Here is a 27,902-nt window from a genome sequence, read left to right as displayed (position 1 = left end):
TGGAAACTGCTGTTGAGGAAATGGATCTAGACGAAGGTGACTTAAAGGCAGGTAAGCAATGTAACAAAGCTATGAGAAAGTCAAGTCAGATGCCTGGTTGCATAGGGAGAGGAATCAGTAGCAGAAAGAAAGAAGTAATACTGCCACTGTATAGGTCATTGGTGCGGCCTCTTCTAGAATACTGTGTTCAGTTCTAGAGGTCATATCTCCAGAAGGACTCTAGAGACTGTACAAAGAAGGGCAACTAAAATGGTGCATGGCGGTTTGTTGGGGGTATGATAGAAGCTATCAAATATAGCAAGGGTTTTAACAAGGTACAGGAGGGACGTGAAACTGAAACTAGAGAGAAGTAGGTTCAGAGGAAATTTGAAGATCACAGAAAGGGGAGTGGGTAAGTGAAATAGCCTCCCATCATAGGTGGTAGAGGCTAATAGAGTAGAGCAATTTAAACATGCTTGGGACAGACATAAGGATATCTGTACTAAGGATCGAATTGGGTTTCAGGTTACCATAGGTTAAAATATGGGCAGACTAGACCATGGGCAAAATCATGCTGCATTGGAGGGGGAGATAAATTTAAAATGTGGGGACAGATTTATAGTTGGTAAATGCCTTGTCCTAGATCAACTTTAAATTTCAGTGTAAAAATAAAGTTATCAAGTATTTGTGTTGCTACATGAAAAAGAAGCCAGTATTTAACTTGTATGTAAAATAATAAACTGATTTGCACCCCCTGCATTATAACATGGTTTTCTCATGTTTGACCTTGCTCCCCTTAATGTCTCAGGCCCAATGTCTGTAAATAAATGTTTATTTGGAAGAATATGTGAATATAAATGTAAAAATGTAGGTCTGGACATTTAATAATTTAAGCACTTTAGAGCCTTCATTTATTTTTTGCTTTCACAATACAACAAAAATGGTCAGTTGTACAAAAGTCATACATATATTTTACCAGGACTTTAGAATTATCATATTTTAACATGTCCAATGGTGTTTTAATGTACAGGTTAAATGGACACACTCAGATTATATCACCAATCTCTTTAGATCAGTGATGCTCATTAGGTGGGATGTATGTACTTATAAATAAATGATCATCTCTTGAATCCTTTAAAAAAAAAAAAATACTAAGACAGATACAAACATCTTCTAATGTTGCCACAAAAGTTGTGCACTGCTTATATCTCGCCTTTTTCAATCAAATTGATGATACATTACATAGTATATTATGTGGCATCTTCTTTCTTCTGCTGATTATTGCAGGCTTCTTACAGCCCTCAGCTGTAACTTTTATAAGTCTCAGTGTACTGGTAGCTTGTGTAACAGAAATGCTAACACAACATCAAGTGATCATTGGGGATCACTTCCCCCCTGTGTACATACATACTATAGTATCCATGTTTCCAGCTGATGCTCTTTTCATAGGACACTGTCTGTCAATCTGAGATTTTGTCTTTAAATCTGGGTGTATTGCAACGGCAAGCTGGGCTGGGGGGCAACTGCCCCCATGGGCTGTTCTCGTAATGGACTACCTTGGGCTGGGTCACAGGGCTACCTACATTTTGTTTCTTTAAAATGTTCCTAATAGGCTGCTGAGCTGAGTCTTGCACCCCTGATAAAATCTGGTATATTGGTAGATTCAGATAAGTTGTCTCCATTCATCTACAAACTAGCTGCCTTCTGCAAAGATCCAGCTTTCTCTGTATGTGGTTCATTTAGGAACTAGAAGAATTTAGGCTTTGCAGCACATTTAATAATGCGCAAAGGTTGCCCCCTTGTCTGCCTATACTATACATCACGGTACATATATACCCACATTACGCATTTTGGAAACAACAATATTCTACGCATGCTTGTGCAGGATTGTGGAACCAGATTTTATTTCAAAGTGGTACCTATACTACTTGAATTGCAACATCTACATTTTCTCTCATGACACATTCCTTGACCCTTAAATAAATCATGCACGTAAGGGTTCATTAAGACTGATTTGATTATTTTTATAGCGTAGTTACAATGGTAATTGGCCTTTCCAATATAAAGGACACTACTGTTAAATATTTTTTAGGTTAATATATTGTAAAATGATCAAATCATATTATATTTATGCGAATATATTTTTTAAAACATATACCATAATGGGTATGTTCTTTTTTGTGGGGATAGGTCACTTCAATGCTTGTGTATAAAAGAGAAGAGTTGTAGAGGAAAGGATCATGGGAAGACAGAGAGTGGCCTTATCACATGCTGACATTATCATGTCTTTATTTTCTTGCAAGCTGATCAAAGATTAGCAGTAATTATAATTGGTTAACTTTATGGGCAGTATAATATGTATTATTTATTATTATTGAAGTTGATTATTCAGATAACTAATAAATTGTGATTTGTATAAATTAAGTGTGTACACTTTCTTATACCTGCCCGCATTTTGTATGACATACAAATATAATTCTAATTTACAAATACTGTATATAATGCCTATTTTAGGGTTTTTTTTAGGACAGTGCGGATATGCAGAGATTCTCCCATCAGAGTCAGCAAACTTTGGCACCCCCCACATACGCCACCATCTTGATGAGCAGATCGATCTGCTTCCTCTATAAACTGGTGCATTTGCAAGACAATAGCCTTAATAAATGTGGAAATGTAATGTTCGCTGCAGGCTTGTGACCTTTTTTTTTATGTCCCTAGGAAATATTTCTCCAACATTCCAATCCTAGTATTTCCCATGTGCTGTTACTGGCTACAGGTGCTCTCAGTTATAGATTGACTTGGATTCCATTCTGTCCCCAGCACTGACTGTGCTCATTTTTGATGGCTTAGGGCCCATTGATTTCTCCACCTGCATATGTATAACAGAGAGGCTGTTGTACAGTGGCCTCAGGAGGATGTTCTACACAATTTACTGAGGCGTTGCATCTGCTGGTCCTCGTGCTGTGACCAAGGCCTGACGTAACTGTTTATGGAGAGCAAGATCCTATTTAGAGTGCGTTCATAGTTCACATGTCTTGAAGGCATCATGATATATTCTTGACGATCTTGAAGTTCGGGACAGTTGCATTTATTAGCCACCCAAATATATTCACGGTGCACAAGGGGGAACTTGTTTTTATATACATGCTTCACATGTAAGTCATAGCGTATCTCCTGTCCCATTATCCTCCGCCCCAAAATCTTGCCACGGATCACTGCACAGAGAGGGTTAAGCAGACAATGTATTACTTTACACGTATTCAGTGATCATTCAACTTCTCATAATTAGTTCCCTGGTATAATGTTTTCTGCGTTAGAGCAATAGGTTAATTAAAGATTCAAATAAAATGGATGTAGTCTTTTTAAGTGTGCATTAAATGGATATATAGATGCAATTCTTATAATATGGGTATTGTTACATCCTGGCTCTGGCCTTGATAGTGAACACTATGGGCAACTATCTAATATACACATTGCACTGGATTTTAGTTCAGATGTGTACATGCATGCAGTATGAATGCAAATGAATTCAAACACAGGCTTGTAGCATGTATAACTGATGTGCAGAATACAGGATTTGTTGCAGGATTCCACACGAACCAATTTGGAAAAGTTCTTTGGATACAGTTAAGTGAATCTGAAGCCTGATTTACATATTTCAATATGCAAAATAGGGTTCAGATTCGGTTCAGTATTTGTCAGAATTGTAAAAGGATTTGGTATTTGGCCAAATCCTAAAACATGGATTTAGTGCCTCTTATATAAGTACTCCACATATCTGACCTGCAACATAATCGTACCTATGTCTTGCAGAAAACATTAATGAATATGAAAGTAGATTTAGGTTCAAAGGGAGGCGAGAGCACTGCTTTCAGGAGCTGTGGACAGATGTCAGCTGCACCCTCCAGCGCGGAACCAGTCCCCAGTCACTGCCACAGTAAGGATTAGTAGTTTGAATAGAGAGGCAGGACACTCAAAGAGAGACCTCACATAGATCAAGTACTGAAGGCAAATTGAATGTAGTATAATTAATTGAATGCTCTTACAAACATGTAATAAAAAGAGAATATATAAGGTTATCCCTTTCAGTAGTATCCTCCCTGTTACATGTTTCATAGTGAGTTTCCTTCTAAAGACAACCGTAGAGTACTCTGTACTTGTCAGGTAGTACATAGCAAATTTAAATAGGTGCCCAGAGGAAGTTGAATTACCGCTTGCATCCTGATAAAAAGTTATATAGAAATGTGATATAAAAAACATACAAAAATACATGATACATGTAAAATATATGATATTGTTATATCACGCAAAAAAATAATATTTAAAAACATGAAAGCTCAGTATTAACTTTCTAAAAAAAAAAACATCTTTTAAACCATTAGATAAAAGAGAATTAAGGCTATAAAGTTAATAGGTTTCACATTTTCTTAACCTCTAACCCAGGCCTGTCCAACCTGCGGCCCTCCAGATGTTCTGAAACTACAAGTCCCAGCATGCCCTTCCAGCTATCAACAGGTTGTCTACTGGCAAAGCATGCTGGGGCTTGTAGTTCCACAACATCTGGAGGGCCGCAGGTTGAACAGGCCTGCTCTAACCTGTAACAGTGAGAATATTACTGAATGGGTTAACCAATGTATGCTCGTTTAATTACAAGTTTGAAAGTGCATTGAATTCTTTATGCTGTAATAAATTTGCCTTCAGCACTAGATTTATGTGAGGTCTCTCAACACACTGCCTCTCTGTTCAAATGTGTTAGTTTGACAAGCGAGCAAAACACTCTGAGAATCGCTCAGCTATTGGGATCAATTATCCCTGAATGCTATTCATAGTTGTATGATAATCTTCTGTTTAAAACGCAGAATGAACAAATTATCTGTATACGCTTGCTTGTGGAGATGTTAAAGCAAAGTTTGCCCCATATTTTGCTTTTAATACAGGCTGTTGATAATAGTCTTTTTTGGCAATTCCCAAATCAACTATATATAGATCACAGTTTGCAAAGCTAAATAAACTTGGTATTTTGCAAAACCAAAAACCTTTGCACCTTCCAAAATGAATTGAGTCTTTGGCGGAAATGTAAAGATCTTATCATTAGCTTTGTTTAGCCAACAACATTGTTTTATAAACCACAGATCATGGTCTCTGATTATCTTGCTCCCAGATGTGACATGATTATAACAGCAGGTTTTGACCAAGTCTTGTGCTTACCAAAGTCACTCTGACAATAATGTTTCTTCCTTTGGGATCTGCCTTTGAACTGCACACACTTCTGGCAATCTCCTCCAAGAAAACAATGTTATTAATCCATAACAACAATATTTTAGATTTTTGTTTTAAAATGCACATTTATCAGGCATACTGACATCCGTATTCAATAAGGAGTGGATGCAAAGATTCGTCTGTTTATGAATACGGGTCTCGGTCCACTCTGTTCCAACAGAGAAGACACTGGATGTTCTGATCACATCCCACTAATTTCACTAAACATAGATTACAATTTTATAAAAAGGTCTTCTAACATTCATTTGATCTCCCTATGTCCAGCACTATTTACATGTTTATTTGTGATTCCTTAACAATACTATTTCAGGACTCATTGCAATACCTTGCTTAATTAGAATGGTAAACTTTAATCATTATATAAAGTATATGCACCTGTTCTGTCATTTTTAATTCTTTGTTCCCCCACTATGGCTTTTGGACTGCTGGATGTTGGTGTACGTACCCAGGCATCCAACACCATATCCTTGGGATGCTGTGGTCTGTCCATATTCTGCTCTGCATGGGAATCTCTCTGGATGTTGTAGTACATTTGCTTTGGCAGCCAGTACTCATATTCAATGCCTGGGTTTTGTTCCTGAAAGAGGACCTACAAAAGTATAACAATTAGGTAAACATCAGGGGGTTCTATGAATCATCTCTCCACTGGAAGAGGTGGAACTTTATTAGATACCTGTGACTGGATCACTTATAAATAACTTATGGTATAAATGTATTTAAAGGAAATATATATATATAGGATATCACAGATAAGTGTAAATATTGTTAGCTTTGCATTGTATGTAAATCCATGTTTGGGTAAACAAATTGCATCCTGATTCTAAACATAGCTCAGACCTCAGGGGACTGGCTTACCCTTTGAGGCTGTGTCCAAAACTGTATAAAAAGCACTGTTTTGTATTGAAAATTGTTCTTCTTGTTTCATCTGACCTGTCCACTGATACCTTCAACCAGGATGGGCAAATAAACATCACTTGCTTCAAAGACCTGCTTGGAAACTTGTCTATCCCTGTGAACTACAGATTAGACATAACTCTAATTCGTTCCCGGCTGTTCTGAGATTTGGACCCAGCTTCCCGGTACCACCGCTCTGCTCACTTCCCAGCAGCTCTGGCCAGTGTGATAGGCCAGGAGGGATCCATCCACTGCAACCCTGATCCATAGGACATGGCCAGGGGTACCAGCCCAGGTACACCAGTAACGGGGTACACTAGCAGCGTCAGTTACCCAAAAAAAACCTGGTACTGGATACCGGTAAGGAGTCCAATGGTGGCAGAATTTGTAAGCCCCTCCTACTGCAGTTAGAGGGCGTATTTGGAACACCGAAAGGGAACTATGGCAAAGTAAGCCCAGCCGGTTCCCAGCAACAACATACAGGGTGGCATAGGCGGTCCATCCTGTCACAATACTAATAATAAAAAAATATCTCCCTTGAAAGGTGCAGATAGAGTACAATTAAACTGGCATGGTCTGGCACCTCCCCAAGTGAAGATGATGAGCAGGATTGTGAACACCCACTCCATACTATTACTATGACAGAGCAGAATGGTTAGGGGAGAGGAAGTTAGGAGTCGTGCATTTAAACCAGATTAGCAAAGCTCCATCTGACCTATAGGTAATTGCATATGTGTGTGATCTGTGAGCGCTGTGTCCCTTATCACTGACTGCATGATATAACCAAGACAGTACACAAGAAATCTGTACTTGACCCATTTATAAACCAGACAATGGGTTTCATATGAATTGGACAGAATATTACCCAGCAGCACATGTAACAATGCATGAGTCTATCATAGGTGCAAATATTCCTTCACATTTTGGAAACTGCCTCCATAAAAATTTCTGTACACAATGTGTGGGATTGCTGGTCCAGACGCAGATACATATGGTGGAAAAGGTAAAAAGTCACTTCAAAGTCCTGACCACTATCGCTACATACAAGGAGCACAAGTCTGACTGGCCAGTGTTCAGGAAGGTGCATTCAGGTCTGTCCAGTTTTAAAAAATCTTTTGACATCAGAAGATGCAGATATTTGTAATCCTGACATATGCAGCCTTGTTGCGCAAATCTGTGCACATAAGCATAGGTGCGTTTTTTTAAAAAAAAATAGGTGTATGATGTCAATAAGTTTCATTTTCCTTGTGTACTCTAATTTTTGCAGTTTTTAATAAAGGTCATTTACTCTGCCCACCATAGCACATCTTTGTTTGTCTGTCCAATGCACATCAAGGTACACACTTCCTCTCTGCTCTTGGGAGCAGCCTCCACAAACTAAAAGTGCACCTTAATGTCTAGAGAGGAAAGATATCTATGAAACTGTGAAAAGATGTAAACATCAAAACATCAAACCTCATTCCCATTTAGTACCATCCGTAAAATAATAATGAATATTAATAATAACATTTTTATTCTCTCTTCTTTCTTGATCTGTCGTAGTCCAAAAAAAGGTGTGTGTGTGTGAAGGGGGGGGAGAATCCAGATATAAAACAATCCACATGTACACTATGAACAAATGACAACAAAATGACTATAACTACTAGTATTAGCCAGCTCTCCTCTTCACTGCCGTCCAATCAAAAACATTTTAACATGCTGGCTGCTTGTGAAAAGGAGGGAATCCTAGCTTTGATCATTTTCTGACATTTGATTCAAGTGTGTCTTTTTGAATGGGAATGCTTCTAGTTATTTTTCTCTCATTGAACAACAGCGAATCAGAAAAAAAAAGAAAAGAAATTTTAGTTTCCATTTGTACTACTACAGATGAAGAAAGGGTTGAACAAGGCTTTTATTTAATCAAATTTTATTTGAAAATTGTGTATATCTTTAGTTTGTTTTTTTGTTTTTTTACTCTTTTGGCTGCCACTTCTGGGGTTCCAACCATGCAAATTAACCAGCGCCCGTAGAGGCACTAGTCCTACATAGACCCCACATTCATGCTCTGTAGGAATGGGGCTTATTGAGGATTTGGGTTTAGTGGTATTTTGTATACACAATGCTCTTTATTGCTTATTTGATGGGTTTTTTTTACACAGTGCGCTGTGCAGTGCTTTGTCTCATTGAAATTATAGGACAAGACCCGATCACCGCAGACAATATCCTGGGCAGAATTCAAATATTTTTGTGGAGGTAAATGGCAGTGCATACCCCTCTCCAACCCTAATGTGGCCCTCTTAATCCACAATGTGTGTAAAAGTTGTTAATGAGAAATAAATGTTTTAGAAATAAAATCTGGCTGCTCACCAGAATGTACAAATCCTCATCTGTAGGCCCGGATGCCTCCAGGAACTCATGGCTGGCTGCGGTGCGGGTGTAATGTACCTCTGTCCCTGCCACCTTGTATACTCCTGGCCAGGAAATCGCCCAGTTCCCATTAATCACATAGCCTCTACTCGAGCTCATCAGGGCTGAGGAAAGCAATGTGGTAGTGACAGAACATGCAGAGTAGTACAGTATTACCAAAATATATTTTTAAAAAATAAGATGCCTAACTAGTGAGACCATTTAACACACTAAATTAAAGAGGGGTAAAGCTTGCACAGAATTTGCTACAAGGAAGACAATGCAAGTGGGCAGACTTGATGGAGTATCTGCACTGTCGTTCTATATGGAAATGATTGATATAAAGAGAGCGCATAGGTGTTATAGGGAACTAGACAGAGTGGAGAGGGATACATGTATTAGAAGGCCACTGCAATAAAGTATGGTTAATACTTATTTTTCAGCATTTATATAACCAATGTCTTTTTATTTACCTAAAATATTGCGACTTCGATCAGTCACCTTAACATGCCTTGCACCAGCTGGAATTCGAGTTACATTTTTGTACCCAAAGAATCCTAAACAACAAAACGATAATGTAAATAAACTATTACTTCTACAACTACAACAACTACTACTACAACAACTACTACTAATAAAACAGACCCTCTCTGCGCCCACCCTGAAAAAACAACATAAAATCTTTGTTTTTTTTATTATGTAATTTCAATAGAACACATACATCATTTACAATTAGTTATGGATTATAATAAGGGCTGTTGGGACTAGTGCCAGGGTACCAAAGCTTCCTTATTCATCCTAAGTGGTATACACATATGCTTCTGTAGTGTGTGAAGTAGCAAAGCAGTCTGTCATAGCAACATCTGTTACCAGGTGTCAGTGTCAGGCAGTGAAGTAATTAGAAGGGAGTATGAGTATGAGTGTGGCAGTGTCTGACCATGCACAGAGTTTTGTACAAAGGAAGAATATATTGGAGAAGCAGTGTCTTAACTAGAAACTGCCAATGTAAAGAACTATCTAATACAAATAACATGCTTACTTTACTGCCATCTATAGCACTGCCCGATTTTTGGGTTCCACGACCCTGAATGCCCAGCACAAATGTTCTATTTGCCCTAATGCCATCTGCAGGAATGTATTTATTATAAGGATCTGCTATAGACATATATTGTTGTATCATACAAATGAATATAAAACTGAACATAACCTGTAGAAGGGTAAGGAAGCTGGAAAACGCTCTTGATAAAAACACAGGAGTCATTTTGGTCACCACAGTTATGACATGAATCAGTAGTCACTCGAGAGCTTAGGACACCATTGCAGCCTGCTGTCTGTGGAATAAGCACACAAGTAGCAATGACACCAGATCAGTTTGGTAATAAGATGTTTAGCTTAACATAATAACATGCTAATAGCAATCTTATTACCAGTAACCAAACATCAAACACATGCCCCTAGCTGCATTGTGTGCTTCCTTCTTATATAACATAGCTGGTATTTAAGTTTACTAAGGAAACTGAAACAGATGGAATAGTTGTGCTTTCAATAGTAAGGTAATTAATTACTAGGGCAAAAGATGGCCCGTGTATGCTTGTCAGTGGTATTCACAGACTTCCCAAACTGCTGTTAGGGGAGAGGAGGGAAGTGGAATGCAAATAATAAAAATATACACCAGTCAACGGTTTTCTATAAATATTAAGCAAAACATGGGTAAAAAGTAATTCTGCATAGGAAATATTAGGTAATGGTATATTTTTATTAGTGAATGCTGCTCTACTGCTTAGATAGTTCAGGGTAAAATAAATTAGTGATTTATCGACAACGGATAAGAATTTAGCTTTCATGTAGTTGAAATCTTCCTTTTTTCCCCCTATGCACATATGTAGAAGTGTGCTCTGATTCCGAAATATGTACATCTTCAAAAGTAAAAATCAAGTCAAAGTCCTGACTACTATCGCATTGGACCACCCCCTTAATTAATTTGAACTTTTGCGTTTTTCTCTTAAAATACTGCTTCTTTTAATTTCAATCATGTTTTCAATAACATGAGAGAAAGCGAATATTGGAGTTGCCATTATTTCAGGGCTCACAATCTTAGATCATTAGTCCTTATATTTTAATATTGTTTTACATGCACTTTCACTACAACATGTGCCTGGAGGAAGCAAAAGGCATTCAATTAAAAGTAGTGACCAAGGTCCGATTACCACCAAGTGGTATAAGAATTTGTATTGTTGTACGAGCCTAATAGTCTTTGCAGAAATTTGTTTCTGCCACAATCAACACCATACTAATCCATCCAAATGTCCATAAGCACATGCACAGAAATGTATCTAGGACTGGGTACCTGCAATGGGTACTCACCAGAAGGCAGCACCCAGCAGCCTGACAAATGAATTTTCCTGACATCCGGCAAAGAAGTGGGGATTATTGGCAATAGAACCATATTTAAAATTGCCAAAGGAGAGCTGTGCATGCCCAGTAGTGAAGCTCACTTTTGGAGCCAGACATGTGTCTATCTATATTTTAGCAATAAAAGTGCCCAAATTTATATATATATATATATATATATATATATATATATATATATATATATATTCATTCTCTGCAGAGAAAATATGTCCGAAGGGTAAATGTATTCCACTGCAGATTTTGCAAGTCATCGCAAGTTTTGTCTTTAAAGACATTGGCATTTTAAATTTCCCCTGCAAAGTCAACGAATACCTGCGACTTGCAAAATCTGCAGTTTAATACATTTACCCCCAAGTCTGGGGCCAGTCCAAGGAGTGGCTGTTGCTTCTAGGATTTATTTCGCTGTCCTCCAAATGCTGTCTACCTTGCACACAATTCCCTTAAACAGCCGGGGGGGCGGGGGGCAGCAGAGCGGGTGGGGGGGGGGGGCACATGTGCTGGGGGTGTTTGGTTTGCACTGTAAAACAGGTATTCAAAGAAGTGGGAGATTTGAAACACCAGTTCAAGTGCAAGCAGTGCTGTTGATTTTTTACAGTGGTTTGTTAAAATTATCAAGTATCTATACTAACTCTAATGTATTCATCTCCAGCTATCAAACATTTGCCCCTTCACCATAGTAGACAGCTCTGTGAGTGCTTGAGCATCCCCAATATTTGTGCTGTCACTGCCACTAAACACATTCATACATGGAATTTTTCGCACGGGGGAGAGTAACGCGATTACCCCCAATTATTTTAAAATGTTATCTCCTATGGCCCTCACGGATCTGAGGACTTTGACCCAGAAAGCCAGCTGTGCAGAAGGAAATCACTGGCTTGGGGCAGAGTCAAGTATCGGTAAGTACAGTAATGGGCAAAAGTTTTGAGAATAACACAAGTATTGGTTTTCACAAAGGTTGCTGCTTCAGTGTTTTAGACCTTTTGTCAGATGTTGCTATGGTATACTGAAGTAAAATTACAAGCATTTTATAAGTGGCTTTTATTGACAATTACATCAAGTTTATGCAAAGAGTCAATATTTGCAGTGTTGACTCTTCTTTTTGAAGACCTCTGCAATTCACCCTGGCATGCTGTCAATTAACTTCTGGGCCACATACTGACTGATAGCCGGCCATTCTTGTATAATCAATGCTTGGAGTTTGTCTACCTGCCTCTTGAGGATTGACCACAAGTTCTCAATGGGAGTAAGCTGAGGAGTTTCCTGGCCCTGGACCCAAAATTTCGATGTTTTTATTCCTGAGCCACTTAGTTATCACTTTTTCCATATGGCAAGGTGCTCCATCATGCTGGAAAAAGCATTGTTCATCACCAAACTTGGATGGTTGGCAGAGGTTGCTCTTGGAGGATGTTTTGGTACCATAATTTATTCATGGCTGTGTTCTTAGGCAAAATTGTGAGTGAGCACACTCCCTTGGCTGAGGAACAACCCCTCATCAGTCTAATCCCTATACCTTTTGCAGAAATAAGTCTGTCCCTGATGTTTTTCCTGGAGAGAAGTGGCTTCTTTGCTGGCCTTCTTGACACCAGGCCATCCTCCAAAAGTATTTGCCTCACTCTACGTGCAGAAGCACTAACACCTGCCTTCTGCCATTCCTGAGCAAGCTGTGCACTGGTGGTGCCCCAATCCCGCAGCTGAACCAACTCTAGGAAATGGCCCTGATGCTTGCTGGAAGTTCTTGGGCACCCTGAAGCCTTCTTCACAACTATTGAACCTCTCTCCTTGAAGTTCTTGAGCGCCCTAAAGCCTTATTCACAACTATTGAACCTCTCTCCTTGAAGTTCTTGATGATCCAATAAATGGTTGATTTAGGTGCTGCCTCAGCTTTTATGATGGCAATTTGCATATACTCCAGAATGTTACTAGCAGCAATATCCTTGTCTTTGAAGCCCTTTTTGTGCAAAGCAATGATGACTGCATGTGTTTCCTTGCAGGTAACCATGGTTAACAGAGGAAGAACAATGATTTCAAGCATAACCCTCCTTTTAAAGCTTCCAGTCTGTTATTCTAACTCAATCAGCATGACAGAGTGATCTCCAGCCTTGTCCTTCTCAACACTCTCACATGTGCTAACAAGAGAATCACTGACCTGATGTCAGCTGGTCCGTTTGTGGCAGGGCTGAAATGCAGTGGAAATGTTGGTTTTCAGATAAAGTTCATTGTCATGGCAAAGAGGGACTTTGAAATGAATTACAATTCATATGATCACTCTTCATAACATTCTGGAGTATATGCAAATTGCCATCATAAAAGCTGAGGCAGCAGACTTTGTGAAAAATAATATTTGTGTCATTCTCAAAACTATTGGCTGTGACTGTAGGTGCATGACATCACACAGTAAGAACTGCTGTGCTGCACCTCCATTATTTTTCTGCGTGCATAAATAACTGTAATATACTACTAAGAAATAGTTACCCTAATGGACAAAAAATGTTTTGCTCACTTTTATCAACCAATAGATTTTCAACAGAGTATCTCACAGACATTGATCATTATTCCAAGGCAAGAACACACACTGATGAAAATTTACAAAAGCTGCACTCTTATACTAAAGGGGCTGTAACCCATACCAAACAATCAAATACTAATTGTCACTTCCCTTTAGTAGTTTTGAAAATGAAAATAAACATTTGATGATTTCTGCATCTGGTTTGGAGAGTAGTTGCTTGTTTTTCTGCTCTTGTCTGTGTAACCATTTAGAGATAATTACCAGGCATTGACCATTGATGCAGGTACCCCGAGAGTCTGGTCCACAACTAGTTCCATCCAACACTCGTCCAAAATTGTAATAAAATTTGTGTCCAACTGCCAAGCAGTTTAAATCACAGGCGAAGGGGGCTGAAAATATATATATATTATTACCACAGGCATCCAGGTTCATAATATCATTAGTAATAGACAGATATTATTCAGAAACTACGTACAGATAATTGGTATAGATTACTTGACAGTAAACCCAATAATAGGTTTTATCTATGACTTAATATACTTTTCTCTGATTACCTCCATAAAATGGTACCCAATTGTATCTCTGCTGAGATGAGCCTGGGATGGGCCTACTGTTGTAAAGAGCACACTGCAGGTTCCTAAACGGCACAGCATCTTCTGGGCACAGCTGTAAAATCATGAATACAATTACATAGAATAAGGAAAGGCCAACAGTACGAGCACCGAACTTATGCCTATAATTTTAAGTTTTTATGGATATCAGGGGGGGCTGCTCTAGAAAACTTAAGGCTCCATAGCAAATTTTGATGGAGTTTACAAGGTTTCTAGGAGAATTGGTACACACAACATATTTTTCCTTATTCTCAACCATACCATTTACACATCAAAGACAACCGCATGATTTTTCAAACCCGGGTAGTTTGCTACGTACAGGTAAACCCTATCCCCCCTCACCCGCCCCCTTCCCCCAATGACACCATGCTTCTTATTTACACAGCTTACAAGACAAGGCACCAAACCTACACCACGGTAAAGAGGACGCTGCCCGTAAGAGCTTAGGAGGGGACATGTGACACATAGGGTGAAATTGCTTACCCTGGACTGACAAGATTTATATTGCCTCTGTTCTCCTGCACATATTACTTCCCCATTCTCCCTGTGAAAGATGAAAGTCAAATCAACTCTATAAAATTTCTATACTACAATATAATTCAAAATAATACAAAAAGAAAATAACAGGTTCCTAATAACAATGATCACTTTAGTCTATTATCATTAGCATAACTCCAATATACAAAGCAATAACAACAATTACAATAATACATGGCTTAAATTCTTTATCATATTTATTTTTTTAAAAAAACTACAACCTTTGGGCACATATACTAAACATTTAAAAAGAAAAAATATATATTCTGTGCTTTGATTTATAGAAGAGTGTCACAATCTAGCGCTCACCTGAACCTGCCTGACATGTGTGTGAAATTTTTAATCAAAAACAACCACCTAGTCTGTTTTAAAATGATTAAAACTCTCTCTGTCTGTTTCCCTTTTGCCTTACCAATTATGCCACCACCAAGGTTTTTGAAGAGCTGACACTCTTACTGAGTAAGTCTTCAATTGTCCTGTTATCTACTAATCTATCACAAGTTATTTTAATCAGAGTTAACATAAACTAATTGATCTCCCATGACCCAGAATTATCAAAATCCAAATGGTCTCCTCTGTTTCAACTATGTAGCATTCTAATACCAAGCAAAATCTGACATTAACTTCATAAGAACACAGAGACATGAACTTATTAAGTGTGATTTAATATGGAAAAGGAATCCACAACACTGAAGATGAAAAACAGATAACAAAATGTCATACAAAAATATAATACAATAGTTTCTTGTAAAAATAAAAAAGTAAACAACAGAAAAATGGTACACTCACAAATGATCAGATTTTTCCTGCTTTGAGAGCATGACTCCCAAAAATTTTCAACTTACACTACATTTTAAACATGCACAGCCTCCCTTCTACTGTGATGTCAGAACCAGAAAGACTGTGTAAATGCAAATTAGTTTATGAACCTCTTTTCAAAACACATTTCTGCTCAGGGATTCTTCATACTTCTTACCAACATGTCCTACAAAGATGATATTACCTTCACACAACAAGTCATGAGTTTTCCTTCATTTAAGTTTCAGACATGACTTCTGTAAGTATGTGTTTGAGAAAATATGACATATGTCCTCATTTCCCTTCACTCAATCTTATCCCAGCTCCTGTTACTTAATTAAAGGAGGCACCGGCTGTACAATGTTCTAGGCTTTAAAAATAATATTGTACAGCCAGCGCCTCCTTAAATTAGCATCTTCATGCTCTTCAATAACTTTGGGAGAACTTAAAGGTTATTTGATTGACATTATATGTGTGACACTTTAGAATTAACCAGTATTGTATGGATCTACTCTAGTATAAGTTATCAACATAGTATATCTTCATTTTTCGGAATTGTTTCACGTCTCTTTTTGAAGCTGTCACTATTACCACTCTGTCAGGAATTACACCTTCGTTCTCATCATGTCAGGGGATCCAATGTCACTGTTTCCCTCATCGGTATAAGGTACCTAACCCTTCCGCTTTACTGTCTCTCTAGAAGAGCTTTGCACAGCAGCAATGTAGTATTGTTTGATCCAGTCACACAGGTAGTGGGCTCAGGATAGCTACAGTATAGGCAGCATTGTCAACTGATTTGTGATAACACAGTTATATAACATTTGCAGTACAGTGAAAAGTACATATCTTTGTGACTAAGAGGGTAGCATTAAAGAAATAAAAGCTGTAGCTTCACAATGTAGGAGCTTTTACTCCAACAAAAATTAAGTTTAATGTATAAACATTATGTCATAAAAAGTTGTGTCTGACAGTATTTCTCCAACTGTGCCACTCTTTATATTACTACTCTGTGCTGTTGTTAATATTTACATGTGTTTAGACTGGTGACATTTGTGCCTAGACCCCATACACTTTGAACTTGAAAACACATGGGAATGCAAGAGTTGGCTGAGATGAAATGCTTGATATGTTACAAGTTGTTCTAGCCCCACCCACATTACTACTCTTCTGTATATACCCAGTTTTGAAGAATGAAAAGAACAGGTGGTCTGACCCTAAAATAGCTGCCAACTGTCCTGATTTACATAGGGCAGTCCTGATTTGAGGGACTGTTACCAGTGCTTGCTAGGACTCAGTTGTTGCTGCACCTCCAGCAACCCTCCTTCTGCTCCTCAGACTGGGAGTGTGGTGTTAGGCTGTGATGTCATAGCCCAGTGCCACACTCCCAGCGTTTCACAGACATGAAGGAGCAGTAGCCATTAGGTAAGAGACTGCCGGGTATACTGCTCCTTGTTGTCACTGGCTGGCACTCAGTCAGAGTTAGCTGTGGTGAAATTAAAAAAAACTGAATGAGTGACATTTGAGTGACAATTTTGATGATAGTGAGATCTCCTTAGTTTGCTCACCTTAGACAGTTGCGGATTCTTAGTGTCACTCCTTCCTGACATGTACTGGAGCAGGCAGTCCAAGGCCCCCACGATGTCCAAACTCCAGAGGATGAGAGGAAAACTCTTTCACTTTGCAATCTCCTGTTGTCTGTCACCTACTTTTATGAAAGAATCAAGAATCATAATACCCCTTTTTGTAAGAAACTTGTAGGAAAGTTGTGACAAAAGTGGCATCACTTTTTTGAGAAGTATGGTCTCATATCATGTTAGTTATATCTGACCTCACTAAACTGAGAGCAGTAGTTTAATTAAGCTCCATATAGTGATCTGGGTATAAATAGTATGCCATTTTGGCTCTAAAACCCCAGATGTACTTTGCATACAGTGTCAGTGGCAGAGATTAGCAAAATACTAATTTACTAGAGTAGTTGGCTGAATAAATTATTGTATATTCCATCATGCAACACTTTCAAAATGAGGCAATGACAGTGCACATGACTTGTTTATTGAGTACAAAATAAAAACAGACAATACAGGTTCTTTCTTGTTTTGTCAATTATTATTATCATTTATTTGTAAGGCTTCACAAGGATTCCGCTGCAATTTATTTGTAAGGCTTCACAAGGATTCCGCTGCACCGTACATGTTACAAACAGTGGACTATACAGGATAAACAGTACAGAACAATAAACAAATAATACCATAAACTCCAAGAGCTCCAGGCATAGCTATTATAGCTAGGTTGGAGCAGAAGAAATGGTATAGAGACAGGAGGGAGGGTGTAATGTCAAGACTGAAACTGGCCACAGACTCTGGCCTCAAATTGCAACATGTGTGGGTTTCAAAAAAGGGGCAATAATCCTATGTGTATGGCCAAATTGAAAAATCATGTTGTTGATCAGCTTTTGGGTCAAACATCAGGATCAGACCACTCCTTCCACTCCTTGACACTATTATTTCCCCCACTACCTGTAACAATTTTGTCTGGGAAGTAGCTCAGAACTTTACGCCTATCTGGTCTTTTACAACTTAATGATTGCATCCACGCTGTTTTGCTAAGGTTGCTGCTTTTCTATACTTTGTAGTTAAGCACATTTTAGGGATTTATAGTTAAAAATGAATAGAAGACTACTCTCTGTACAGATAGGTGGACACAGTTACCCAAGATGGCCTCGATTTCGCTGATTATTTGTTGCCAATATTTAATTATAATTTTCTGGGCCACTTTGCTGCTGGAAATATTATATTAGTGCTGGTCTATCATCATCATTATCAAAGCATGATATTTATTAAAGGACTTTATTTGATACAATATTAGCATCTACCCTTAGAGTTCTGTCCTTCACTTTCCATTTAAAGGCACTTTTCATTAAAATGCACCTATTTCCATTCCTAACTTATAGGTAGTTTCTGATATACTTTGGAATTAGTAGATTAGTACCTTCACTATGGCAGGTTACAATTTTGAGTGCATTCTAATCTAATGACATAGTAGCCAGGAAAATTGTTAAAGTGGAAAAGATCATATCTAGGTGGCAAAGGCACCTAAATGGATGATTTTCATAACCATTTAAAGTAATTTTGGGTTAAAAATGACATTATCGTGTAACAGACAAACCGTTGATCTCTTAATGTACGCATTTTTACACTGATTTAATACTTTTGTTAATCTATTTTAGAATACTAAACTATTATGTGTTACTTCCTATGTTTTTTATACATCTGAGATATCATTATGCTCACTTTTATGTGAGTCCTCCAGAACTACATTGGTGCCAATACAATAGCGGGCGTTATCTGCAGACATATGTTGTAACAAAGTTCAGGGAATAACTTTGTACATTGGGCTATTTGATAAGCAATTAGTTCCATATCTGGTATGTGGTTGGCTGTCTTTCATCTGAATTCATCATAGGGTGTCTCCTGTTTCATTTTCTCCTAGTACATTGAATCTAGCCCAGATAGCAATGGGTGACTATTTACTTTTATGTTCAATAAGAGACTTTTGACAATCTAATGATATATTGTTTTATTAATTTTCTGTTTGATACTGATGTAACCTAGAGTATACCCCCACATCAGTACCCATAAGTCCCTTAACTCTCTTACTTCTTATACATGTTTGGCTGTTCGTGTAGAAAATGCTTATGTTTCAATGAAATAGTAATGAAAAATTTCCAGAAATTGTATCCATGGAATACACATTGTATTACCATAATATGTATAACTCCATCTACTCTAGGATGTCACATATTTTACTACTGATATAATCTGTTGTATGCCTGTTCTCAGCTGTTCCAGGGTTTCTGTAAAACACTGAATGAGGTTTTGTTATCATAAAGTTTATGATTCCTCCTCCCCACACATTGTTCATCCATCTGCAAGTACTGCACGACACAGTACTTTCCCAGTGATTTTCCTTTGTACAATTTGCACTGAATGTCCATATTTTAACTCTAAAAGAAGCTGTCTCAACGATTATTTGCTGGGCAAACAGTATGATTGTCTTGTCATTAATTTAAAAGTTTCCTATCAATATGCATTTTACTTTATTGACAATGGCGTCACAGATGAATATATTGCAGGAGCTTGTTCAGTTTGTTCCAGATCTTCAGGGGGTATATTTACTAAACTGCGGGTTTGAAAAAGTGGGATGTTGCCTATAGCAACCAATCAGATTCTAGCTGTCATTTTGTAGAATGTACTAGATAAATAGTAACTAGAATCTGATTGGTTGCTATAGGCATCATCTCCACTTTTTCAAACACACAGTTTAGTAAATATACCCCCAGGTGTCTACAATTGAAGATTTTTTTTTACACTTTTGGTTGCAAAATTTGGTTGCTTGATATAGCAGATTAGGCAACCTTTGTGATGCTGATGTCATGGAAACAGCAGGATTTCTGGATCAAGATCTATGTTGATGGTTAGATACTGTGTCATTATGAAGGAATATTCCATTTTTTAATGTTCTTTTAAAGGTTGATATTTGTGATTATCAATCAGCATTTACAAGTCATCTATTTTAGAAATTCAATGTTGGTAATAATGTATTATTTCTTTTTGCGATATTCTTCGTTAAGAGTGTTTCCCAAAATTAAACATAGTATATTCATATTTTTAAAATATTAAACATGTATTCATGTATTTTTTAGCATTTATTTTTCAAATGATTGTCATTTACTGTTCCTTTAAGCACAAATGTATATATACCCCAATCACTGCAGTGCTTCACATTATTAACCTCTGAGGCAGGCCCAGATGAGTTGTGGTATTATTAGTTTGCCAGTGGACCTGCTGCTTTGCCCTGTATATTCACACTATCACAATTAAAGATTAACTTGATTAAATAAATAAGTTTCCCGGTGGTGCCTCAAACCACAAAATTGTGTCCCTCCATGTGTATCTTAAGATATATGCAACTCAAAATACAGAGCTGATCCCTTGTATGAGGGGTACCCTCATAAACCAGCCCCAGCCCAGTCAGCTCAAGGCTGAAATCCCTAGGTAAATCAAGCCAGCAAAAAACAACACTCCTACGCGGGATAACTAGTCCAGTGCTAAATAATGCACTAGGGCTCACCCTGGCACAACTGAGGTGGTGACTGATAGGGTAATAGTTGAGAGTGAAAAGAAATGAAGTACTACTGTGGAAGTCCCAGCAAGGACTGGCAGTCATTTATTGCTTGGGCATGCTGGCAGGTGTGGAACTATCAGCTTGCCCATGGCTACCAGTGGCAACCAGAGCATGCTGGAGTTTGTGGAACTACCAGAACCATTATGCCCTTACAATCAGAGCTCGCTTAAACATGTAGCTCCACAATAGTACATAGAAGAAGAAAAAACACACACATGCCAACTTTAAAAGTAGATCAATGAAAATAGAAACTCCCCAAATCCTTGTTAACCTTTTTATTCTACCCCTAATCTTATTTCTTTGTTCCTAAAGTAGTCCACATGGATTTAAAAGCAATAGTACTTGCAACTAGAGTGAATGAAGGGCCAATACGTAATTGGTCAAACAGAGTGACTTGAGTCTAATTGGCTGGTATGTAGGAAGCTTCATTATGACTTTTTCAGGGTGACTCCACACTCATTGTCCCTGCTTTAGCGCTAGTACTGGTGCTGATTACTTTTTTTTGGGAGAAGGGAACACACATGGTTTTGTTAAATTATTTATTATAACACAGTAACCAGCAGCAGCACATATTTTTACAGCAGGCCTTCAGGACCCACAATCTGGAGTTGCAGCAAAGTCTAACTAGGCAGTAACTGCACGGGGCATGCTACTCTTATGTGTTCATGTCCCTTCTGTACTGAACTTGCACTTGCATGCCCCTGAACCGCCTCTACAGGAGTAATGGACCACAAGTGTAAGTTTTTTAAAACTATGAATACGGCTACACAATTCTATTGTGGATGTGCAGTACACAAAGCATATTTTTATGACCTCATGTTGGACATTTTCCTTTAAATTAGGCCCATCGCACATCCTTATTGCTTCTTCTAAGCTCTCCTATCACCCTGAGCCCATTTCTCTGACCTGTTCCCTGTCTAGACTATCACACTAATTCTAATCCCACCCAGTTCCTAGTCATGGACTGTGATGGAAAAAGGAGGAGGTGGTGCAAGCAAATAGAGAAGCGATTTGAAGTTGACCGTTTCTTGGAGGATAGAAGACTATTTGAATATTAGAGAGTAAAGTAGGCTTGCTTGGCAAGCGAAAGAGCAGTGTTGTAAGATTAAAGAATGAACTTCTAGTGAATGAAGTTGTCGTTGGAAGGAGGTTTTCACCAGTGGAGCTCATCAGTGTGGAAACACTTTTGCAGGTAGCAGATCTGTTTGATGTGACATTATTGAGGTCTTGAATGCCGGAGACAGTATGTGGTGACTGGCGTTGCTTTGTCTTGGGCTGAAGTGAATGTGCTGTCAGAAAGAGTCAACCAGATCAGGGCAGGACAGGATCATTATAGGAGTAGTTTTGGGGAAGATGAGAAGTGGATCTAATTTCAGCAGGCCATTTTTGGCTGGGTAGGTGTATGTAAAACTGTCATGCTGTCTAGGAAGATTTTAATGCACTGTAACTCCCATCATAAAGTATTAACTGGTTACTCACTGGTGTTTAAATGCTGCACCTGACATATAGTTTTAACATGTTAAAATAAAATACAATTTATTCGTGTCCATACCCATTTACATTCATACTAGCGTCTGCATGGGTTTGTGTTGTGGCATTTTTTTGGGATTCTGCTTGTTCCATTTTAGGGCATTCAAACCATATCATAGCACTTGAAAAGAGCACATTGTTATCTATCTGTGTGCATTATGTACATACCCATTAGGAGTTAACATAAGATGTTTAATTAACATTTTGCTGTATTTTTTCCATTCATGTCAGTGGAATATTTATTCATATGGCCCATTCATTGTGTGCTATATCTACAAACTCCGTTGAAATCAATGGGTCATAGAAATGATTGGGCCATTGACATTAATGGAACTACATGGCACTCGTCATGTTTTTTCCTAATTTCAATAGAGATTAGATTAACCTTCATTCATGCATGATCGAAGCAATGATTCCTCAGACTGTCCTTCATCGCCAACCAATTACATCATGGTGAGCATGGAAAACAACTTGCGACTGGATAAGCGGCTATTTCTGGGCTGGGCTGGGGAGCATATGTCACAGTCTAATAAAGGGGCAGAGTGTGATGAAGGGGCAGATTGCAATGAAGGGGGAACAGTGTAATGAAGGGGTACAGTGTGATGCAGTAGGACAGTGTAATATGCAGGGAGACAGTGTGATGAGGGGCACACTGTGATGAGGGGCACAGTGTGATGAAAGGGAAAAAGTGTGATGAAAGGGAAAAAGTGTGTTGAATGGGCACAGTGTGATGAAGGGGCACAGTGTGATGAAGGGGCACAGTGTGATGAAGGGGTATCAGTGTGATGAAGGGGGCAGCAGAGTGACGAAGGGGGAGCAGTGTGATGTTGGGCCAGATATATCTGTTATTTGTTGCTCTTTTTGTTATGCTCTTATAGCTATTTAGTGTTATATATATATATATACGCTAGGCTTGTAATTTTGAGGGGTCGGGCATGCTGTTTGAGCAACAACCCATTAAGGCTTAAGCCCTGCGATAACCCCAGCATAGATTGACAGGGGGACCATACGCTATGTTCACTCTAGCAGGGGGACCCAATGCACACTGTCAATTTGCTTTAATGGGAACAAAGCCAGGCTCTTTATTTCTATTTACGGAGCTCTTCACATTCATTTCAATGAAGTTTCTGCCTTCAGAGATGAAATGGACCATTAAAATAAATGACAAAAGCTCCATGCCATTTTCTTTCAGGATGGATTTGAAAACACTTGTAAATGTGTCCAGCACATATTAACCACATGCGATCAAGCACATATAGTTTATATGCATATGCTTAGTACTGAAAAATGTATTTATAGAGACATTTGCCAACTAATAAAACAGTAAAAAGCTATATAACTGTTGAACTGTCATAGTCTATGGGCTTTGTCTACTTGACTATGTAAAGCCACAATGTTCCTAGCCTGCATAATTGGAGGTCAATGAAACTTAATTGAAAAACTGGGATGTTTGTAGAATGCACATTGTTTTCATAACTCAGATGCCTGTGAGTACATGTTTCCCCATGTATTGCTGCGGAGGCGAGAGCAGTTGCAGGAGTTTTTGAGTGGTGACAGCCTCCCTGATAGCTCCCCTCTTAGCAGCTGGTGACAGAACGCAGTGGAAGGACAATCCAGAGAATTTATCTCTCCTGGGATAAGATCAAGGATGAAAGTACTTGGCCAATTTTACAAAAGCTGAGTGTGCTGTTAGCACTATGAATGCAGATGGAGAAAGAAAACAAAATGTGCTGTAAGAAAGCTACTAGCATTCGGTCGTGGTAATTGTATATTTTTCATAGAGAATTTACGATTACAGTAATCGGGAGCTCGTTTTTGAGCCAGGAACTTATCAGACAATATTTGGAATAACCTTTGTTCCATTTGAGGAAGCATATTTTATCTTTATGCACCAGGTTTTCTGTGTGAAAGGTTATTGAAGGGAATCACTGCAGAAAACAATAACTACAGCTAGTTAACAAAACATGTTTTTCCCATTAGGTTTTTCCCTTGGAGTAAATCTGCTTTTCAGCTTTCAGGGAAGCCTAAAAGGTAATTATTTTATGTTATATCTCACCTGAGCTTGGCTGGGAGCATGGATAGTGAATGAGACCAATACCAATGTTATACCTGGAACACTGAGCCTGTTAGGAAACATAGCTGTGTTACAAAAGAGAAGTAACATAAATGCTCCACTAATTGCTCTGAAATATATTATCTAGATTTTATCTGTAAATGCAAAGCAACTACTGTGTAAAACAAGTTACATTAAACGGAGCTTTGTAGTTACATACATGCAAACTCACCAATACTCCAGGCACATTCTGAACACTCCAGACGAGAGCAGATGTCAAAACTTCATGTTCATTTAATCAACATTGTCAGGGTTACAGGGTTTAGCGTCAAATGATTGCTTCTCACAAAGATTCCCCCCTGTTGTCCCGTGATGGAATCCAGGCATATGAATGAGCACTAACTCTGATTTTGAAAATGAGGAAGATTTATAAACTCAAAACTGATCAGAACATCACTTCTATAAAATCTAAAACTGATCTCACAACTTGGATTCAGACCATTCCTTCCTTCTTTAAGGAAACACCCCTTATATTTTAAATTACTTAGAAATCTCCTCCCCCATTTTTTTTTATAAGAAAAAAAATGATGTTTATGTGATGTAATCACACAATACTTTGTTTCTCCCATCACTGCTAACTACCAGATATTTTGAATGAAATAATACATTTGTGCCACATTTTGGAACAGTTAGCTTTATATTTTCAGAATTTAGCATGCTATAAATCAACAAATTTGGGAATGCAAGTTAACAGAAATATAACGTCGCATACTTATTGATTACATACTCATATGTATAGAGATAGCTTATTTCTATGTGTTTGGGTTCATAGACATGGATAGGTATGTAGATATATATAACTAAATGTAGATATAAATTATTCTATAGATCTATTCAGCTAACATTACAAGTATGTTTGCATTTGAATAATTAATTACATATAGATGTGGATATACAGTGCATCTGGAAAGTATTCAAAGCACTTCACTTTTTCCACATTTTGTTATGTTACAGCCTTATTCCAAAATTGAATAAATTCCTTTTTGCCCTCAAAATTCTACACACAATACCCCATAATGACAATGTGAAAAAAGTTTTTTTGAGATTCTTGCAAATTTATTAAAAATAAAAAACTAAGAAATCACATGTACATAAGTATTCACAGCCTTTGCCATGAAGCTCAAAATTGAGCTCAGGTGCATCCTGCTTCCACTGATCATCCTTGAGATGTTCCTACAGCTTAATTGTAATCCACCTGTGGTAAATTTAGTTGATTGGACATGATTTGCAAAGGCCCACACCTGTCTATATAAGGACCCACACTTGACAGTGCATGTCAGAGCACAAACCAAGCATGAAATCAAAGGAATTGTCTGTAGACCTCCGAGACAGGATTGTCTCGAGGCACAAATCTGGGGAAGGGTACAGAAAAATATCTGCTTCTTTGAATGTCCCAATGAGCACAGTAGCCTCCATCATCCGTAAATAGAAGAAGTTCGGAACCACCAGGACTCTTCGTAGAGCTGGCCGGCCGTCTAAACTGAGCGATCGGGGGAGAAGGGTCCTAGTCAGGGAGGTAACCAAGAACTCGATGGTCACTCTGTCAGAGCTACAGCATTCTTCTGTGGAGAGAGGAGAACCTTCCAGAAGGACAATCATCTCTGCAGCAATTCATCAATCAGGCCTGTATGGTAGAGTGGCCAGACAGAAGCCACTCCTTAGTAAAAAGCACATGGCAGGCTGTCTTAAGTTTGCCAAAATGCACCTGAAGGACTCTCAGACCATGAGAAACAAAATTCTCTGGTCTGATTAGACAAAGATTGAACTCTTTTGCGTGAATGCCAGGCGTCATGTTTGGAGGAAACCAGGCACCGCTCATCACCAGGCCAATACCACCCCTACAGTGAAGCATGGTGGTGGCAGCATCATGCTGTGGGGATGTGTTTCAGTGACAGGAACTGGGAGACTAGTCAGGATAGAGGGAAAGATGACTGCAGCAATGTACAGAGAAATCCTGGATGAAAACCTGCTCCAGACTGTTCTTGACCTCAGACTGGGGCGACGGTTCATCTTTCAGCAGGACAACGATCATAAGCACATGTCCAAGATATCAAAGGAGTGGCTTCAGGACAACTCTGTGAATGTCCTTGAGTGGCCCAGCCAGAGGCCAGACTTGAATCTGATTGAACATCTCTGGAGAGATCTGAAAATGGCTGTGCACCGACCCTTCCCATCCAACCTGATGGAGCCTGAGAGGTGCTGCAAAGAAGAATGGGCGAAACTGCCCAAAGATAGGTGTACCAAGCTTGTGGCCTCATATTTAAATAGATTTGAGGCTGTAATTGCTGCCAAGGTGCATCAACAAAGTATTGAGCAAAGGCTGTGAATACTTATGTACATGTGATTTTTTTAGTTTTCTATTTGTAATAAATTTGCAAAACCCTCAAACAAACTTTTTTCACATTGTCATTATGAGGTATTGTGTGTAGAATTTTGAGGGGATAAATGAATTTATTCAATTTTGGAATAAGGCTGTAACATAACAAAATGTGGAAAAAGTGAAGAGCTGTGAATACTTTCTGGGTGCACTGTATCTTTCAATATATGTGCTCTCATGGTTGTTTTATGGTTTACAAACAAAAAAATAATACTTTGTGCATTGTTTGGCTACACTTTTGAGGAATTCATTCTGTAAATAATGAGATGTGCATTTTAGTAACATGTGTTTTCCAAGACAATTGCTGAGGCACATGATGGAAACCACCACCTGGAGCTATATATAAATATTATTCACATTATATATCTATATTTTTATATATGTCAAGTACATGATTATTCTTGGTATTAAAAGCAGGGCAGTTATTTCTTGGAAGAATGTATAGTGTTATAAGGAATTGTCTATTGTAAACAGTGTATTGAAGGAACAGCTGTGTAATATATAATCTTTTCTATTTTCTGGCATTGATGGTATATGTCCTACAATGGACCCTAGTGAATTATATCATCTTTGACAACTAGTGATGTCAAATAATGTCCAAAGATAAGGATTTATTATCTTTCACAGCTCTTTATGCATATATATTTATTTATTTATGTACAAAATTCAGCCACCATTATCATCAACAAAAACTTGCACCGGGCCTATGATGTTCGCAAATATGTGCCTCATGAAAGGCATATCTTAAAAATATGTGTAAGTCAAAATAGTCTGTACCTCTAAGGGGCATGGTTGCCCTGTATCTCCATGCTCCTACTGTACTGAACGTACACGTGAATAACCCTGTCCCATCTCTACAAACGCAAGTGGGCGCAAGGATAAGATACATTCAATTCAAAATATGGCACAAGCTGTGCAAATGTGCAGTGCAATAAATTTTATGCAAGTCACACCTGGCAAACAAGGATTTAAGTCCAAATCTGGCCCATTAGATGTAAGTGATATATATATATTATACTGCAGTAATAATATATTAAGTATGTCACATTAATTTGCTTAGCCCTTGTGTATTTCAGCTCATTATTTACACTAATCATACTGTATATTTCTGCTATTGGGGATCATAAGTGTTCCCCAGTAGTGCAAGCACAATGAAATACAGTACAGGAGGTACTGTTGTAATGGGACATTCATTAAGAGTTAAACAGTAATAGACTGATTTGGAGTTGTAACTACCATAGGATTTGGAGCAGTGGTGGGATTCAGCCGGTTCGCACCGGTTCTATAGAACCGATT

General features: G+C 38.3%; 1 protein-coding gene across 2 annotated transcripts; it reads right to left on the bottom strand.

Annotated features, from left to right (window-relative positions):
- Positions 1–741: 741 nt before the first annotated feature.
- ADAMTSL5 (ADAMTS like 5) lies at positions 742–24,690 on the bottom strand. 2 transcript variants are annotated; one of them, XM_075205493.1, is made up of 12 exons: positions 24,402–24,690; positions 24,173–24,239; positions 16,968–17,104; positions 14,551–14,611; positions 14,011–14,122; positions 13,718–13,845; positions 9,746–9,869; positions 9,012–9,095; positions 8,500–8,663; positions 5,635–5,848; positions 5,188–5,259; positions 742–3,194 (listed from the first exon to the last, which is right to left on the bottom strand). In XM_075205493.1, the coding sequence occupies exons 1-12, from the start codon at positions 24,416–24,418 to the stop codon at positions 2,887–2,889; spliced, it is 1,488 nt and encodes a 495-aa protein (XP_075061594.1). In that variant the 5' UTR covers positions 24,419–24,690; the 3' UTR covers positions 742–2,886. The 2 variants fall into 2 exon arrangements, with proteins under 2 accessions (XP_075061594.1, XP_075061602.1); XM_075205501.1 differs by having other exon boundaries at positions 743–3,194; positions 5,188–5,256.
- Between the last annotated feature and the right edge of the window lie 3,212 nt (positions 24,691–27,902).

This window comes from Mixophyes fleayi, chromosome 1 (genome assembly GCF_038048845.1).
Source record: "Mixophyes fleayi isolate aMixFle1 chromosome 1, aMixFle1.hap1, whole genome shotgun sequence".
Taxonomy (NCBI): domain Eukaryota; kingdom Metazoa; phylum Chordata; class Amphibia; order Anura; family Limnodynastidae; genus Mixophyes; species Mixophyes fleayi.
Note: the sequence above shows the minus strand (reverse complement) of the source record. Positions and strands in the feature narration are given on the sequence as shown.